Source organism: Pongo pygmaeus, chromosome 10 (assembly GCF_028885625.2).
Source record: "Pongo pygmaeus isolate AG05252 chromosome 10, NHGRI_mPonPyg2-v2.0_pri, whole genome shotgun sequence".
Lineage (NCBI taxonomy): Eukaryota > Metazoa > Chordata > Mammalia > Primates > Hominidae > Pongo > Pongo pygmaeus.
The window spans coordinates 98,262,290-98,283,045 of NC_072383.2; the positions used below are offsets into that span (position 1 = coordinate 98,262,290).

Here is a 20,756-nt window from a genome sequence, read left to right on the forward strand (position 1 = left end):
CACACACACATTTTCTTGGAGTACTATACAGCCACAAAAAAAGAATAAGATTCTGTCCTTTGCAACAACATGGATGGAACTGGAGATCATTATATTAAGTGAAATAAGCCAGGCTTAGAAAGACAGACATCACATGTTCTCAGTTATTTGTGAGATGTAAAAATCAGAACAATTGAACTCATAGGGATAAAGAAGGGTGGTTACCAGAGGCTGGGAAGGGTAGTGGGGGCACAGGGGTTAGAGGGAGGTGGGGATGGTTAAAGCGTAAAAAAAATAGAAAGAATGAATAATACCTAGTATTTGATAGCACAACAGGGGCACTATAATCAATAATAATTCAATTGTACATTTAAAAATAAAATAATATAATTGTAACACAAAAGATAAATGCTTGAGGGTATGGATACTCAATTTTCCATGATGTGATTATTGTACATCGCATACATGTACCAAAATATCTCATGAACCCCATAAGTATATATACCTACTATGTACCCACAAAAATTTTACATTTAAAATTTTTTAAATGATTACAGAAACAAATAAGCAAAGAAGGTAAAAAAGAAATAAGAGATGGAAAATATGAAAGACAGAATAAAATAAGAGGATTCAACATATGTCTAACCAGTTTTAGAAGAAGAAGACAGAGGTAAATAATAGTCAGTGGCTAAGAACTTTACATAATTGATAAGACACTAAGTTCCAGGACCAGCAAGCAAGATAAATGAAAAGAATACATCCTGGACATATCACAGTAAAACTACAAAACTACTAAGATAATAACTTTAAAACACCCTGAGCGAAAAAATTGCCTAAAAAGAAATAATAATTAGATCAACAGCTGACTTCTCAACAAAAATAATAAAGTCAGAAGAAAGTATAATACCTTCATGTGACAAGAGAAAAAAAAACTATCAACCTAGCATTCTACATTCAGCCAAACTACCTTCTAAGAATGAGAGTAAAATAAAAACATTTTCAGACAGACTAAAAATGAGTGATTAAGACTCTTACTGAAAGAACTTCTATAGGATATAATTCAGAAAAGGAACTGAGATGCAAGAAGTAATGATAAATAAAGAGAACGGTTAATATGAGGCTAAATCTAAATAAATATTTAAAAATATGACAGTGTCTACTTTTGGCACTGATTTGGCTTCACAGATATTTTGATAAAGGATGATGCACACTGTAGACACTGAAAGGGTCCTACCTTATACACAGGGAATATATTCCAAGCACCCCAGTGGATGTCTAAAACCAAAGATAGTACTGAACCCGAATGCCATCAATCAGAATTCATTTCTGTTCATGTCTTCCATCCACAAATTAAAGGCCTTTTCCATCTTAACTAAGCACTTACCGTGCATTATAGCTGTAACTTCTGTAGTTTGAGGCGCAACAGCAAAACTAGTACAAATTTCTTTTTCTTTCTTCTCAACTTCAGATAGAGGATTCATTCTTACCACAGATCTTAGCAACCTCTGTGTACAAGTTTTTCTTTTCTTTAGTAAGTCAAGAACTTTCACCTTTTCAGAGAAGGCACTTTACAGCTTCTCTTTGGAATGTGCAAATTGTCAGCATCACTACTCTTGTGCTTTGGGGCCATTATTAAGTAAAATATGGGTGACTTGAACCCAAGAAGTGCAATACCAGAACAGTCGATCTGATAATCAAGAGGGCTACCCATAGGCAAGTAGTGTCTACAGCACAGAGATGCTGGACAAAGGGATGATTCATGTCCCAGGCAGGACAAAGTATGATGGTGAGAGATTTCATCATGCTACTCACAATGGCATGGAATTTAAAACTTGTAAGTTGTTTATTTCTATAATTTTCCTTTTAATGTCTTCAGACCATGGTTGACTGCAGGTATCTGAAACTGCAGAAAACTAAACATCAGATAAAGGTTGGGTGGGCGACAGGGGTAGGGGGAACTATTATATTCTAGACAATGAAAATACATAATCTCCACCATAAATAAACAAACCGCTTTCTGGAAAAAGCAGATGTAGCAAACCTGGGTTCCAGTGGCAGCTTGGCTTTTAGTAGCTATATAACTTTGGGAAAATCACTTAATATCTCTGAAAATTAACATATCCTATGAGAAACATATTAAAAACCTAACAGATACATCCATGTTGTGTGGGAAAAATTAAAAATAAAATACAAATTTTAAAAACCTAATATGGTTATTGGGAAGGTTAAATAAGATAAACATACAACAAATAAGATTTTTTAAGTGTTTTATTAAACTATGAAGTAATGACAAGTATTATCAATAATATTTCTATTAAAAAAGCAATTAGAAAACCTATTTTTAAAAGTAACCTCAATTATGTTAATATTAATTACATACATGTATATCCTTTACATTATTCCAAGATAAAAATGCTATGTTAAGTAGAACTAATGTTTTCATGCAATAAGAAGACACAGAATTCTTCAATAAAAATAGAAAAGGTTAGTAGATGATAAACATATTTTTAGCCTGTAAAAATGAATCCGTTTTTACAAATTCAAGGTTGCTGTAATTAACTTCTTTGGTAAGAGAACATGAGAACTGTCAAATGGAATGGATTGGTCTCATAATTCTAAGGTAAACAGTGGTACCAAGAACTATTTACTGCTATCACAATGTTGTCACATAGTGTACAGAATTTAAATATGTCAAACCCAAGGACTTTTCAAAATGTAGATTATGTAATAATTTCCTTCTTTTCATCAGAGATTAGAAAAACTTAAGAATATTTTGCCAAGGTGTAAAGTAAGATTTAAAAAAAAAAATCAAGTGCTCTGTGGCTTATCACACCCTAGACAGAGTCCGTGTCTAATTGTCTAATATTCTCACTCAAATGAGCACTATTCTGTACATCTCAGCATTCTGCCCCAAATCTACAACCCATAACTGGCCAGACCTTGAAAAATTCTATTCTTGTGAAATATTTAGTCCAAAACATTTTACAAGAAAGTAGAAAGTCTACAAAGAAACAACATTGAACAAGGTGAACCCAAAGGCTCCCATCCCTGGACATTTCAGTCCTGCTTTTCTTATGGATCAAAATTCTCCATTTTATTTAAATTAACCATTTAAAAAAACCAAAATTTCCAAAATCAATAATCACGCAGTTTAGAACACAGTGACATTTCAAAACTTATCCAGTAACCACACATAAACCACTCATAACATCTCAGCACCTTTTAGGGGAAAAAAAAGACAAACCTCTGAACACAGTGATGAAAACAGCTGAGCGAAAAGTACTGAAATGATACATATGTTAACATCAATAACTGAATTGTTGATGAAAGCAAAAGAAATTCTCTCATTGATTGGAAATGCCTATTAAAGTCAAGGCTTGGTAGCACCAAAGCTGAGAAAAACAAGATAAGTCACAAGAAAAAGGGAGAGAAGATGATGTTCATGTTTACAGCGCTGGGTTTCAGCTTCCCTTCTTTTTGGCGTTATATATTTCTGTGACTTCCACGGAAGCTCAGTTGTGCATTTAAAGGGATGTTTGTTATATTTTATCCAAAATTTCTAGATGTTTTAAAGTCGTTTTTAGGTTATCTATTCTACCAGAGTGCCAAAACAGCAGATGGAAAAGGGATGCAAAGATGTCAGAGCTTAGTTGCACTGGTTCCCCCTTCCAAATTTAGCACTCCAACCATAATTATCCTGAAGCCTGCAAAAGAGAATAATGAGATAAAGAAAGACCGAGTCTTGATTAAAGGAGAAAATAAAGATAACAATTATGATAAGCCATAATGATTGTGGTGACGATCAGTAGAGAAAATAGCACAGATAGCATAAAACTGTGAGAAGCAAGACCCACAACTATTGTAACAACGGGTGAATAAAGATAACCTTACTGGAGATGAAGAAAAAACAACTAGAATGGCATTTAACTCAGAAGTAAAATTCCCTAGTACCCTGTTTGGTACTTAGCCACATGGGCACCTCTTGGAATTAAAAAAAAAAAAAAAAACTTAAAAGATAACAACTCAACTTAGCGTTTGACAACAAACATATGATGTCTGAACAAGTTGGAAGGCAGCAGTTCTTTTGCATTACCTAGACCATATCTCGAGGAGTATGTTCAATTGTGGGTATCTAAGTTTCAGGACCAATGACAGAATACAATGTGTCCAGCGAAGAGAGTGCCAAAGAATAAAGGACCTAGAAAAACATCGTGTGAAGAATAAAGGTTGTAAGAATGTTTAAACTGGGAGGAAAATGGCACAAGAGAAATATGACATGTCTTCAAATAATTCAGAATACCATTGTTGCTATTCAAAAGAAGAAATCTCCCTCTATTAAACTAGGGACTTCAAGTCTTGATCTTTACTCATTCTCTCTTCCTTCACTTCATATCAAAGGAAGCATCCTTCTTTTCATTAACATTAATTCTCCACTTGTGCTCTTTATTCTATCACTTTCTGCTTCTTCTTGAATTTTGATCATCTCTGCCTCTTGCATGTTCAAGGCAATCTTTCTCCATAAACATACACACCTTTCCACTATTTAAAAACAAAACAAACAACCAAAGAAACTTCCTGTGAACCTGCTTTCACTTCAAGCTTCTATCTGCTATCTTACTTTTCTTTATTCCACACTTTATGAAAAGTCATCTTCCCTCTTGTAGCCACAATTTTTGCCTAGTTTTGTTACTGCTATATCCTCTGGCACATAGTAGGCACTCAATAAATATATGATAAATGAATTGATTACATGAAATTGTGCTGTCTTGGCATTCCTCTTATAACTGCTTCTTTACAGACCTCTTTTTCCAGAAACTCCCTGAATATTCTTTAATCAGCCTCTTCTCTCTCCCTACATTCTGTTTCTTGTAAGCCCTTCTATCTCATGGCTTCATCTCTTACTCCTCTGAGGCTAGCCTCTTAGAAAGTTAGCCTCATTTAAGGAGCACATCCAAAGAGAGACCTCTCTGACCCTTCCGTCTCAATCACAGCACCCGGTTTGTTTCCATTACAGCAATCACTGCAATTTGTCATTTTTATGTTGTTTATGTGCTTATTTTCTGTCATCCCTACTAGTCTATAACTCCATGAGAGCAGGAAACAAATTTTCTTCCTCCTGGAGCATAGTGCCTGGTAGCATGGCATGAGAAGGCAAGAGGGGCTAGGGTATCCTCATAGGGAAGCCAGGGTTCAGTTAAAAGTGAAAGAAAGGGAGTTGCATGGGTAGTGAGTAAGGTAAGTAAAGGAAGGCCTCTCTATTAAGGTGACATTGGAGAAGACACCTGGGAAAGAAGGGGGAAGAAAGTCATGAGGGTTAGTAAGGCAGAGGCCTGGAGGTAGGAGTGTACATAATGTGTTCCAACAAGAACAACAAGGTCACTGTGGATGAAGCTAAGTGAAGAAGGGCAAAGAAGAGTAGGTGGTAGCTTTAGAGAGACAGTGAAACTAAGTAATATAAAACCCTATCAGATACTATAAGGACTCTGGCTTTTCCTCTGAGTGAAATGGAAAACCAATAGAAGTGTTTTTGAGTAGGAAAATGAAATTACCTGACTGAATGGGATCACTGGCTGTCTGCCTGAAAATAGACTGAAGGGAGGATGTTATGGACTGAATATCTGCATGCCCCAAAACTCACATGCTAAGGCCCTAACCTCCAGTGTGACTATATTTGGATATATGGCCTTTCTGGAAGTAGTTAAGGTTAAATTAGGTCATAAGGGTGTGGCCCTAATCCAATGGAACTGGTGTCCTTATAAGGGAAAGAGGAAACATCAGAGAACTCTCTCTCTATTCACGCACAGAAGAAAGGCCGTGTGAGGATATAACAAGACGGCAGCCATCTAACAAGCCGGGAGGAAAGCCCTCACTCAGGAATAGAATTGGCCAGAACTTGATCTTGGACTTTGTAGCCTCCAGAACTGTGAGAAAATAAATTTCTGTTGCTTCAGCCACTCAGCCTATAATATTTTGCGGTGGCAACCTAAGCAGACAATACAGAAGCCAAAAAAAAAAAAAAAGGAGGAAAACTAGTCAGGAGGCAAGAGATGATTAGGTCTTGGACTATGGTGTTAATCTTGAAGATAATGTAAAGTAGTGAAATTCTGGATACAGTTTGAGCACAGAACCAATAGGATTTGCTGAAGAACTGAATGTAAAATCTGAAAGAAACTGTAAAATTCTGGGCCAAACAACTAGAAGGATGGCACCGCCTTTTGATAAAATGGGAAAGACTAGATGATATGCAAATTTTTGAAGAAAGGGGTACAGATGCTACATTTTCAGCTTTGGAAATGCTGAGTTTGAGAAGCCTATTAGTCATCCAATAGATACGTCCAGTAGGCAATTACATACACAAATTTAGAGTTAGGGTGGAGTCTGAGATGAAGAAATAGACTTGGTAATTGTCAGATAAAGATGATATTGGAACTCAAGAGATTGGATGAGGTCAATGAGGAAGCAGGTATAGACAGAGAAGAAAAGATGTTTGAGTACTAAGCCCTGGAACACTCTGATGCTTAGAGATCAAGAAGATGAGGTCAGTTAACTATGGAATAGGAACACGATAGATTACATTATTGGCCTCTCCTTTTATATGCTCTTTGCTGTATGACTTTGCAGTTCTTTCCACTTATATGAGTTGAGAATATTTCTCTACCTCTTTATTTGAGGCTTGGTTTTGTGACCTGATTTAGCCAATGGATGGCAACCAACATGATGCAAGCAGAGGTCCAAACTGTGCTTGCATGGTTGAGCTTACTCTCTTGTGCACAATCAATGCCCCCCTGCCTAGTCCCAGGAGGAAGATAATAGACACGTGGAGCAGAGATTCCCAGGCTAACTTACAGCATCAAACATACTTCCCCCAGCTTCTTCAAGAAGTCACCAGTGAACTAAATGAAAACCAAAAGACAGTCGTATCTCAGAGGTCAAAAGAAAACTGTGGTTCAAAGAAGAGACAGATATTGACTGTCAGTGCTGATGTCAGTGCTGATGATGAATCAAGTAAGAGGAGAAGCAGGAACTGACCGTTGGATCTAAAAGTATGTCAGTCATTAGACAACTAAACAAAGGCAAAACCAAGGACTTTTAAAAGAGTGAGGGAGTTAGAGTGGCCTCAAGAGAGAATGGAGGAAAGGAATTGGATACAATGAGTTAAAAACAAGCCTTTATAACTACGTTGCTATAAAGGGGTCAGAGAAAGGGGATGGTAAGGAGAAGGAAATGTGAGATCAAGAGAGTTTTTAAAAGATGAGAAATATTACATCTTTGCATCCTTATGGAAATGGTACAGTTGAGAAAGAAAAAACTTATGGTATTAAAGACAGAAAATATTTGTCAGAGTTCCCACGTGGACAAGAAAGGATAGGATCCAGTGAACATGTAGAGAGGAATTAGCCTTAGATACTAACCTAAAACGTTCATTTAAAGCACCAGGAAGGAAAGTAGACACAGGTACATTGGCAGATGTGGTGGTGGAAATTTGTGATTGCTTGTGGTTTCCTCAGTGAAATAAAAGCAGTATCATGATCAGAGAGGGATGATAGAGAAGGAGGTGTTAAAGTTTTGGAAGAGAGATGTCGTGAAATTATCATCTAGGGAAATCAGAGAGCAAATGGATTATAATGGATAATTATCGCCTATGCACATATCTTATTTCTGGTGCCACTATAAGCCTTTGACAGCAAAAGCTGTATCTTACTTAGTTTTGCATCTTAACAGCTCTTAGCATGGAAACTTGTACTCTTTATTATTAACTTTCTGTAATTTTACTTTCATTTCCTTTAATAGTCACATAAAGTCTAACTGGCTTAAGGTTGTACTAGTTCTTTAACTCAAGTTTTGATGAGAGAAACGTATAAGAAACTCACACAATGAAAGCACTAGCATGATATGGCACTATCGTTACCTGGCTACCCAAAAGCAAGTTCAAAATCCATAAAAATAATTGCTAACTTCAAGAGAAAATTGCCCATTCAACCCTACTTTCTTAATATCTTACTTTGACTGATTCTCTTTATTAAAAAATATTTAAAGACTAAAGGTTTATAAGTAAAGATGATATGAAATTTGCCCAAAGTATTACTTACTATTTTAAATATGTATTATAATTTAAAATTACTCAGAGAGTAATGATGCAGAAAATAAACTTCTAGAGCAAATACTAACATCAATGCTGCATTTAAAAACATATGTAGATCGGGTGCAGTGGCTCAAATTTGTAATCCCAGCACTTTGGAAGGCCAAGAAAGGAGGATCACTTGAGCCCAGGAGTTCGAGACCAACCTGGGCAACATAGTGAGACCTTTTCTCTACAAAAACTAAAAAAATTAGCCGAGCACATCAGCACATGCCTATAGTCCCACCTACTCAGGAGGCTGAAGCAGGAGGATCACTCGAGCTTGGGAGTTCTAGGCTGAAGTGAGCATGATTGCGCCACTGCACCCCAGCCTGGGTGGCAGAGTAAGACATTGCCTTTAAAAAAAAAAGTAAAATAAAATCAAATCACATGTAATTACTAGGAAAAGACAAGATCCTCAAAAGCCATCTATAAATTTTAAAGATTTATTCATAATAACTTGAATGTAATTGAAGTCTAAAAGTACAATACTATAATTTACCAAATGGGATTACTTTTAATACTAATTCCCAACAGGTTAGCTAGAGCAGTTTAATGAATATTAAATCTACTGAAACAATTTAAGGCTACTAGCTACATTGTTCACTCTCAGCCAGTGAGAATATCAACAAACCTACTTGATATTAAAAAATTTTGCACTGAGTCTGATGGGAAAAGCTTGGTAACAATTTGAGTAATAAAATTAAATATTCACCCCCCCCAAAAAAGGCAATGAAACCAAAAAAAAAAAAAAATGTTTTCTATGAACAAAGCAACAATAACAAAAGCAAAATATCAACTAAGGCTAAATATATTATGGAAGATTCATTTCACTGAGATATATTTTAGAAAGATGTTGTCAGTTCTACTTCCTAGAATTCTTAGAATGAGCGTCAATAGAAGAGGTTATAGCAACACAAAAGTTGTCCACCTTACTCAGACATCACCCCTGATACTTCTGATTAGGTGTTCAAAGTGATCTAAGCATATTGTCTGCCTTTCCTCTGATACGTGAATAACAAATCTAAATGTGGTGAGGACCAAGCAGACAATCTAAAGGAATGACAATGGCAATGATATAAAATGGTAGAATGAGGTTGGAGCCTTGGAAAGCATTTACCCCACCTAAAAGCACTCAAATTCAATATTTTAAAATACTCTTTAGCCAAATAATGCACATATGCAAGCTAAAGGCCACCTAAAATTCAAAGTCGTGTTGGACTTTCAAAGGTCCTCTTCAAATGTCACTTCCATCAATGATTTCTCATGTTCTCCCTCTTAAAATCCATATTTTCCTCACCCGTAGATCCACAGCTCTTTCTTTTAGCATTTATTGTATGTCATGGATGGGAGTTATTCTTGCAAATTTTTGGTCTCCTCCACTAAGCATGGGGCAGAGATAGTTTTGATTTTTTATTTTCCAAAAGCACAAAATACAGTGTTTTGCAGAAAAAAAGGACACATCATATACATTTATAAAACTGAATTTAAACTCTTTCCCTTCTGGTCATGTCATCTAGTACAAAACATGAAAAGATCTTGGTCAGGGATACCAAGAAGCTTACTGACCTCAGTCAGAGTGAAAGTCCTTGGTCATATTGCAGTCTGTGCAGTCAAGTTTAAAAATATTACAGAAGTGTGAAAGCAGTACATCCAGATTAGAGAAATTCAACATTTATACAATAAACATCTAGTTTATCATTAAACAACTTTTAGGAAAATAACTTTGTGAGTCACCTACAATAGTAAGCATACCTACTTATTTTCAATACCCCTTTGAGGAGAGAGACTGTTTTTCCTTAATATGACTGTTGGAAAAAATTCTTATGCTTTTTTGAGAGGCTGCCAAAGTTGAATAAATAAGAAATTGAGAAAAGATATTACAAATATCTAAACTACTAAATAATGCAGGCAAAGCTCTAAAGCAAGCTCTGATTCAGGGTGCTAGCCTTAAAACTGAGATTGGAAGGCTTGAGATTTTTCTAAATTCAATAAAGAAAACTCTGGAAATACAGGATTCAATCTCTGAACAATTCCTAGGAAAAATAACCCCATCTGTGAGCATGCATTCCACCTGGAGTGTGTAAATTATTTGCAAAATTTGCCACATTTAGTCCCTCTGGGTATTCATACCCATTTACAATTCACACCCTCTTCTAATACAGAGGTAGACTCTATTTTCCAACTCCTTGAATATGGGTTGCCTTAATGACTTGCTTCAGCCAAGCAAACATGGCAGAAGTGAAGGTGTGCTAGTTCCAAGCCTAGGCCTCAAGAAGCCTTGTACAATTCTGTTCTCTCTCTCAGAACCATGCATGCCACGTGAATGAGCCCTGGCTGACCTGCTGAATCATGACAGAGAAGTGGCAGTCTCACCTATCACCCTAGACAACATCCAGCCAGCCTCTGAAACAGAAACACATAACTGATTTGCAGTTGATTTCACACACAAGAGAACACAGCCAAGACCAGAAGAACCATCAGTTGAGCTTAGACTAAACTGCCAATCACAGAATTATGAGCTAAATAAAGAGTTATTGTGTTAAGCTATTAAGTTTTGGGATAGTTTGTTTCACATCAACGGCTTACTAATAAGGGGAGAAGGTCACAATGTGACAGTAAGCAAAAAAGTCTCTGGAAGATAAGAATGCTGCCATTAACTTGGAAGCCAAGAAATAACCATGAAAGGAGGAAAAGGCAAAAAAAAAAAAAAAAAAAAACACTAACCCTGGAGTTGGGGCTAACTTAAGACAAGATATCCAAAGTAGGTTGTGGCCAGGCCCAGTAGCCCACACCTATAATCCCAGAACTTGGGGATGCCAAGGTGGAAGGATTGCTTGAGCACAGGAGTTCAAGACCAGCCTGAGCAACAGAGCAAGACCTCATCTCTACAAAAAATACAAAACTTAGCTGGGCATGGTGGTGTGTACCTGCGGTCCCACCACCTACTGGAGAGGCTGAGGCAGGAGGACCACTTGAGCCCAGGAGGTGGAGGCTGCAGTGAGCTGAGATCACGCCACCCACCACTGCACTCTAGCCTGGGCAACAGAGCAAGACTCTGTCTCAAAAATAATAATAATAATAAAATATATTAAATTAAATTAAATTAAACTTTTTAAAGTAGGTTGCCCATTCCTTGTGGAGAAACAAAACCTATCCACATCCTATTCTTCCTACAAAACTCACCTCAAATCACACCTTTTCCATTTTTTTTTTTCTGATTGCCCTTTGGCGTAGTGATCATTCCTTCATTAGTTATGTATAAACAGTACATTATAGTGGAAAGAGGCCTGGACTTTAATCAGTAAGTCTAAATTCACATCCCGGTTTTATCAACTATGTGTCCTTAGACAAATTTCTTAAATTTTTGAATCTGATTCCTCATCTCTTAACTGAAATTTAATAGTTCTCAATCCCACAGGACAGTTGTGAGAATTGAATTCTAAATGTGTCAACATGCTAAACACAAAGTACATACCCAACAATGTTAAAGTGAATTTTGTTCCATTCATTCATTAAACTCTGAGTGGATTCCTACTGTATGTTAGGCTGTGTGCTAGATACTGGGACAAAGGAAACAATTACTAATGATACCACACACAACTGCCATCTACTAACTTCTCATGTGTATAGCCCTCAAATTAGAATGAGGTTAGAGATTATGCCTAGTAGCTCTTCATATTTCCCAAAAGTAGATGGTATAGTACCTTGAATTTAGTAGTTACAAAAATACTTGTGAACAATTTGATTAAAATATTTCTACATACAGGTTTTCACATTTGAATCCCAAAGCCAAGCAACAGCATCATCACTTTTAAAGCATAGCTAAAAGCACACTCACTTGACAGCTCACATCCATTCCTGCCTCCAGCAGCACCTGCACGACTGCTTTGTGGCCATTGCGCGCAGCAAGGTGAAGTGGCGTGTGCTTGCGAGTGTTGCAGCTCATTAAGTTAGGATGTGCACTGATGATCATTTTTACCACTCTAAGCCGTCCGTAGAGTGCTGCCAAGTCCAAGGGTGTTTCCAGCTTGCTATTCCTAATTGTCGGGTCAGTGAGCTCTTCTAGGAGAACAGCAACTACTTCTGAGTGTCCATATTGAGCTGCACAGTGTAGGGCAGTTTCATTTTCATTGTTCTGTTTAAGACAAAGATTTTTAAAAAGGCACATTTTCAGAAATTCAATTTGTTATCAAAATCTTAACACAGTAATTTAAAACCTGCAATGCTTTGAAATGTAAGTTAAGATTTATCCATTTTAATAAGTATGCCTAATGGAATTTTATATTTGATAGAAGTATCTAGGATTCATTGAATCAAAATTTTTTTTAATTTTTATCACTTTAATAGAAACAATCCAACATTTCCCTAAATCATATAAGCCAACTTCCAAAAATGATAAATGATTTAGCCATGTTTGTCAGAGGCCCTCCTGGGTCCAGATGGACAGTGATATCTGCACTGTGCATCACATCTTTAGACATTTATTAATAAGAGAGATCAAAACAATTATAACAGACTTTTAATAGACTGGCCTTCCAAAAGACAGATGAGAAGGTAAATTCTTGGTAACAAAAGATTTATAGAAAGGTTTCCCAAATTAAGTTACATTTTATTTTCCACATAAGTACAAATCATTGCTTCTTTTGCAAAGAAAATGAAAAGATTTTGGCCTTAAGATATAAAAGTACTGTTTTGAAATGTGACCATGGGTTGTGAGGATGGACCTAGACCAGTTCCCAGACAAGTTACTAGGAGTATCACAGTACAACATGTGCAGCTTATAAGGGTTCAGTTGAAAATCAATAAGATTTTCCTAGAAATGTATCAAGATTTTTAAAAATGTTAAGATACAGAACACTGAACCCAGTTGCAAGGCAGAGGGACCCTTCAGACTATTTCAGCAACATAGGTAGATGGTGTATAGGTATGTCAGGTGGTGGAAGGGTCAGGAGAAAAATGAACGAGAAATTTTAGTAACCAAAATGCAATAACCCTAAATGAGGGTTCTGGAAAGAAAGAGCAGCTGCCACCATCAGAGTTATCATCATAGCTAACACTACGTACTAGACATCGTTGCATTTTATATATGTTTACTCATTTAATCCTCATTATGAGATAGATACTATTATCATTATCTCCATTTTACAGATGAGAAAACTGAGGCACTGAATAGTTGAATAACTCGCCTTTCGTTATACAGCCATTTAGTGGTAGGACCGGGATTTGAACGCAAGTAGCCAAGACCCAAAGTGGGTGTTCTTAACCATCACACATACCACCTTCCAAAATAAGAACTATTACTACTACTACTTGTTGAGTGCCTAAAAACTATATATATTGTCTCATTTAACTCTTACAACAATTCTCCAAAATTTATACTAAAATTGTCTACTTCATGGACAAGGAAACTAAAATACAAAAAGGTTAAATTACATATCCAAGTAGAATTAAGATATTTTGCAAGCTGTATCTGACAAATCTAAAACCCATGCTCTTTCCACTATACCATGTTGTCTGCCATGTGTTGCTATATTGTCAAAGAAGAGCTGGGAATTAGTGATCTGAAAGCAGAATTTCCAGAGGTTTTGCTCAGAAAAACACCAACTGAGAATAGGAAGTAGCTGTTTAGATAGCTGTTCTGATGAAAATAAAAGGATAAGAAGGGGTCAGACCCAAACAAATCTTAATGTTCTAGAAAGCAACTCGAACTTACCCTGGATGATAGAAGAATGCAAGTAAGTTGAGAGTCTAGAAGGAAGATTTGAAAATTTAAAAAGGAGTAGAGTGACAAGGGGAAAATAGCACTAGGAAAGGCTTCTTACTATTTTACCTTGCAAATAAGTATCAAGAGAGAGCATTTGAAGGTCAAACCCAGAGGGAAAATCTACTCTTTCAAGATAATCAATGAAAAGTTAAGACCTGTTAGATGGGGAATCCAGCTGAGGGTACTGCTTCTTCCATCATTTGTCAGGAGTCCTTCTTTACCTGGTTTGAAAGTATTACTATAATCTACTTCTTCATAAACATTGATCACATACAGGTTTAGACGCCCTGGTCTTCTTATCTGTTTTTCTTATCAGGCTTATAAAACAGCCAATCTTATTACTTCACACCATGAAAATATGATACAGATATATACCTCCTGACCAACCCAAACATCCCCCTGGTCTGAAAGAGATTCAATCTCAGTTTTCAAAATACAGTATCTCTTTGAGAAAAGAGAAAGGCCAATTATGAAATAACAATTCCTCAAAGGCCTCTCTACTGTTCCAGAGCCCTGAGCCTAGGAAATTACAAAAGCAAAATTGAAAAATTTTCTAGTAACACCAATTAGCACTGTTCAGATCTCAAGGGAAAATATTTCAATCATTCAAGACCTACTCAGGAGAAAATGTTCACAGATTTTATCCATGATCAACACATACTGGGATTGTCACCTCAGTGGATGCCACAACGGTGGTACTTTTACAAGAGCATGATTGTGTATTTGTGTATGCTCACAAGTAATCTAAAATAATCTAATTTGAAATAAATAGGCTGTGATGAGGCACTGATTAATAATTCCTAGTATGGCTACACAGAATATTCTTAAAATGTTTTTAGTTCCTTCTTTTTTACCAAATGGGTATTCTCTGAAACATTAGGACCCTTCCAGATAATGGATGATAAAACAAAACTGGCCAACAAAAGCCATTTACCAAAAGCTCTTAGTTCAGAGTAAAACATCTAACAAGAGTTGGATTCAAGTTTTGGTGAATGGCAAAGGCAATGTGTTTTTCAGACAAGGCCCCTCTGGGTTTTGCCCTAATGTTAAAATAAAGAAAAAAGAAAAAGAGGAAGAGAAGGTAATGGGAAGAAAGGATTAATGAAATTTAAAGAAATTGAAAATTTTCAATTTAAAGGAAATTTAAATTGCAAAAAGGAAATAATCAGATGATAAAAGAGAAGAAGGATGTGGCAATTATAAAAACCATAATCCATGATTCCTCAGGGATCTAGAACTAGAAATTCCATTTGACCCAGCCATCCCATTACTGGGTATATACCCAAAGGACTATAAATCATGCTGCTATAAAGACACATGCACACGTATGTTTATTGCGGCATTATTCACAATAGCAAAGACTTGGAACCAACCCAAATGTCCAACAATGATAGACTGGATTAAGAAAATGTGGCACATATACACCATGGAATACTATGCAGCCATAAAAAATGATGAGTTCATGTCCTTTGTAGGGACATGGATGAAATTGGAAATCATCATTCTCAGTAAACTATGGCAAGAACAAAAAACCAAACACCGCATATTCTCACTCATAGGTGGGAATTGAACAATGAGAACACACGGACACAGGAAGGGGAACATCACACTGTGGGGACTGTTGTGGGGTGGGGGGAGGGGGGAGGGATAGCATTGGGAGATATACCTAATGCTAGATGACGAGTTAGTGGGTGCAGCGCACCAGCATGGCACATGTATACATATGTAACTTACCTGCACATTGCGCACATGTACCATAAAACCTAAAGTATTATAATAATAATAATAATAATAATAAACTCCAAAAAAAAAAAAAACCATAATCCAGGTGGTGTCCACTTTGTTTAGAATGGTGAAGTGTTAACCATGTAAATTACTTCATCTCTCCAAACCTATCTTATCTGTATAATGAGAATATTATTTTCCCTATAAACCTTATAATATAGTTTATAAACCAAAAGAGATAACATATTTTTAAAATGCATTGTAAACTTTAAATATTAAAATGTAGAATAGAATTATTTTTAAAGAAAGCTGTATTAGAAACCAAAGATAACTTTCAGAAATCAGAATGAAGCCCTGACTATAATGCATAATTTTAACATAACATAAATGTATTACTGGTTGAGAGCTTAGGCTTTGGATCAGAAAAACCTGCGTTCAAACACTGGCTGCATTTCTTAGTAGCTGTGATGTTACGGTCAATTTACTCTATCTCTCTAAGGCTGTAACTCCATATATATAGTAGCAACAATAATCTAGGGCTTAGTAAGATAACGGGGATGAAGTATTTTGCACAATGCCTGGCATACAGTAAACAATCCATTAAGTGATAGGATTTAGGATGACAATACCAACGCGCTATTGTGTAAAGGGCTCTGGAGTCAAAGTCCTGAGTCTCAGTCTCAGTTTCAGACACTCAGTAACATGTGGCCTTTGACAAGTTGTTTAGTTTTACAGAGCATGATTTCTCAACTATAAAATGGGAGTGATATTATCAATTCAGAGGATTATTGTGAGAATTAATTAAATCGTATTTTAGAGGTGAAAGTGTTTAGAACAGTGCCCGCTTTACCTTATGTCTCAGTAAATGTTAATTACCATTTTTACTTCCTTTATTGTTTAAATACATAAAAGTTTATAATTAACAAGAAGATTCTGTCCTATTCAGAAGGAAAAAAGACAGCTAAAATTAAAAGTTATCTATAAAAATAAAAATCCTACATCAAAAAATTTAGGAGAAATGGCATAGAATGGGAAAACTATGATCAGCATTAAAAGAGTATATATTTAACAAAGAAAAAATTATGGTATTAAAAATCATAAGAAAGTTGCAACTTGTTGCCAATAGAAACCACAACACAAAGCAGCAGAGGTGAACAAAGAACTTTGAATATGGTCTCCTTAAAAAGACACTTTTTGTAATTTAATTGATCTATTCAACATTACCAAAAACAAGTATTTCTCTTTAAAACATACAATAACTTTTCACTTTCAAATGTAAGTGAATACTATATGTTATTTCTTATTTTCATGTCATTTAAAAACATCTTGTTTGTAAAAACTAACATCCTCTTGTTTAACCTTGGATTGTTTTTCCATTTTATGTCAGGTTTGCTTTGCGGTATTCAGACAATTTTAAGAATAACCACCAGATGGCTCATCTCATAAATGATCTAACTGTTGGTTTTCTGTGGAAGAGAAGAGCATTGTCATAAATTTCCTTCTGGCATGATATGATGATAAAGATAGCCATATCTATCATGTTTTAAAGACTGGGTGCATTCTTATTAAAATTTCTGCATTTTTCTAACCTGTAAACATGGAAATTTTTATTGTGATAAATATTAATGACACTTTTCCAATTAATAAAATGTTTTCCTGATTAGTCCTTTCAACAACTGCATATATATTTTCATTGAAAAAATATGTATTTTTCTTCCCTTTGCTGTTTACAGCAATTGTTACTTTTTATCCTTCAGTCTGAATTTCAAAGTCCGGCAAAGTTTGCATCCATTTGAACAATATGCTAATTGTGCTTTATTAGATATGCTTGCCCTAAAGTAACCTACTTGCATTGATATTGGACAACTGCCAACCTGGAGCTTAATGCCGTGATTGTAATTCAATTGTTGGTCTGCCTGCTGGTTTTCAAATATAGTTTTACAAAATGGGAACAGTAGGGGGCATGCAGAGCTCAAGATGTTTGTTATCATACTGTATTAGGGGACCATATTTTACTTTCTGGAATCTGTGGTCTTATCTGTTTAGAATACTGACACTGGTTTTCTTTTTAAAATATGTCCATTATGTGTAATATAGATATTGTGTACTTACAAATACATTACCTGTCAGAATCATACTGCTGCTGTGTTTTATTCAACTTATTCTGGGCATATGTGTTTGTGTGTGTGTGTGTGTGTGTATATATATATATATATATAAATTTTAACTTAGTATGTGACAAGCAACTGTATATGCTATATTTCACATTTTGATTCACCAGAGTACTTAACTGTGAAAGTGCTAAGTAAATGGTAAAGCATTATGCAAATGATAGGCATATCGTTGTTTTAGCATTTAAAATTGTATTAAGAAACATTCTAATTCTCATTACAAACATGGATTCTGTTCTATCTTTAAATATTCAATGGCTATAAAATGGCTGATTATATAAGACAGGCAAAAATATTTCAGCTACTTCCTTTATGTACGATTTTCCCGTTAACAAAGTATCTTTACAAATGCCCAACTTAGTCCCTGCACATCATATCTGAACACCAAAGAATTTTTCAAATTTCTTCTTTTAGGAAATTCAGCAATGGAAAGGCCTTTGGGCAAGGTAAAGATAAAAAAATCACATTTTCAATATGGCTTTGCCTTTGTAAAACTAGAAAAATTACATCATGGGCAAACATTTGGCAAGTGCACCTGTTCATTGACCCTGGAATGTGATGGTCCATGATGAATAAGAATCTTCACAATTTCCACATCTCCTTTCCAGGCAGCCAGGTGAATAGGAAAATACCCTTTGTTGTCTGCTACATTTGTTGATGCCTCATACTGAAGTAGTTTGAGAACTATGTCCCTAAAAAGGAAAACACAACAACAACAGAATAGGCTGAGCAAGACAAATTGTATTAAATAGGTAATTTAAAAAGAATACTAGATGCTGGCTGGGAATTTAGAGTAATCATTCAAGGTACTAACACATAAAGTTGGGTTTCAAAGTTTTTGCCTACTCAACATTTAGCTATTTTACTTACCTGGAAAACCATCACCCCACGCCACACACACACACATACACACACACACACACACACACAGAGAGAGAGAAAGAGAGTGAGAGCACACATTGACTAACCAGTTAAACTACTTAATAGAATTCATATAGGCAAAACTTAACCGATTTCATTAATTAGATGAGCTAAGTAAAATGAAGAGGATACCAACTCCCTTTTTTTTTTTTTTAAAGAGGTCTTTCCAGATAGCCCATATCTGAGATTCAGCTTGAAGGAAAAGTTGAAGTTACAAGTATATTCCTTGTTTACAAAAAAAAAAAGTTATCATAATACCAAGGAGACATTTATAAAATTTACACATCATTCCTACAGAGAACTGGAATAAGAGATTTAAGGGGCATGTAAAAGAGAAAGAAAGTGCAGTATGTAAGGGACCCTGACAAGCTAACTGTAGTACTAGCCCAGGGTTAAAAAATAATAATAAAAAAATTTTAATAACTTCTCAGTGATGGCACACAACACACTTTGAGTATTCCTTGTTCCTACTTCTGAATTCCTTCACCTTTCTTCTCCAAGCATAAAAAATTATTTCAAAAGGGAAACTCATTTAAAAGACAAGTTCCACCATTAATGCAATTTCAACATATATTCAATATATCCTACCCAAAAAATTTTGAACTTAATCCCCACCAGGTTTTCAAAGTAAAAATCCTGAACTGCATTACTCAACCTTAGAAAGAATTAATTAATAATTATTAGCATAAATTATATCAAAATATATATCAACAATCAAAAAACCCTTCAAAAAATTAATGAATCCAGGAGCTGGTTTTTTGAAAGGATCAACAAAATTGATAGACTGCTAGCAAGACTAATAAAGAAGAAAAGAGAGAAGAATCAAATAGACGCAATAAAAAATGATAAAGGGGATATCACCACCCATCCCACAGAAATACAAACTACCATCAGAGAATACTACAAACACCTCTACGCAAATAAACTAGAAAATCTAGAAGAAATGGATACATTCCTCGACACATACACTCTCCCAAGACTAAACCAGGAAGAAGTTGAATCTCTGAATAGACCAATAACAGGAGCTGACATTGTGGCAATAATCAATAGCTTACAAACCAAAAAGAGTCCAGGACCAGATGGATTCACAGCCGAATTCTACCAGAGGTACAAGGAGGAACTGGTACCATTCCTTCTGAAACTATTCCCATCAACAGAAAAAGAGGGAATCCTCCCTAACTCATTTTATGAGGCCAGCATCATCCTGATACCAAAGCCTGGCAGAGACACAACCAAAAAAGAGAATTTTAGACCAATATCCTTGATGAACATTGATGCAAAAATCCTCAATAAAATACTGGCAAACCGAATCCAGCAGCACATCAAAAAGCTTATCCACCATGATCAAGTGGGCTTCATCCCTGGGATGCAAGGCTGGTTCAATATACGAAAATCAATAGATGTAATCCAGCATATAAACAGAACCAAAGACAAAAACCACATGATTATTTCAATAGATGCAGAAAAGGCCTCTGACAAAATTCAACAACCCTTCATGCTAAAAACTCTCAATAAATTAGGTATTGATGGGACGTATCTCAAAATAATAAGAGCTATCTATGACAAACCCACAGCCAATATCATACTGAATGGGCAAAAACTGGAAGCATTCCCTTTGGAAACTGGCACAAGACAGGGATGCCCTCTCTCACCACTCCTATTCAACATAGTTTGGAAGTTCTGGCCAGGGCAATCAGGCAGGAGAAGGAAATAAAGGGTATTCAATTAGGAAAAGAGGAAGTCAAATTGTCCCTGTTTGCAGATGACATGATTGTATATCTAGAAAACCCCATTGTCTCAGCCCAAAATCTCCTTAAGCTGATAAGCAACTTCAGCAAAGTCTCAGGATACAACATCAATGTACAAAAATCACAAGCATTTTTATACACCAATAACAAACAGAGCCAAATCATGAGTGAACTCCCATTCACAATTGTTTCAAAGAGAATAAAATACTTAGGAATCCAACTTACAAGGGACGTTAAGGACCTCTTCAAGGAGAACTACAAACCACTGCTCAAGGAAATAAAAGAGGGTACAAACAAATGGAAGAACATTCCATGCTCATGGGTAG

At 35.7% G+C, this 20,756-nt stretch overlaps 1 protein-coding gene across 6 annotated transcripts in view; it reads right to left on the reverse strand.

Moving 5' to 3' along the window:
* The window catches only part of ANKS1B (ankyrin repeat and sterile alpha motif domain containing 1B), a 1,280,047-nt gene that overhangs the window by 1,069,276 nt on the left and 190,015 nt on the right, over positions 1-20,756 (reverse strand). For all 6 annotated transcript variants that reach the window (XM_054442265.2, XM_054442272.2, XM_054442264.1 and 3 more), the window contains exons 3-4: positions 18,297-18,453; positions 11,940-12,236 (exon numbers count right to left, since the gene is read on the reverse strand). In XM_054442265.2, coding sequence (XP_054298240.1) covers positions 11,940-12,236; positions 18,297-18,453 — 454 coding nt within the window. The remainder of the gene's footprint in view (positions 1-11,939; positions 12,237-18,296; positions 18,454-20,756) is intronic.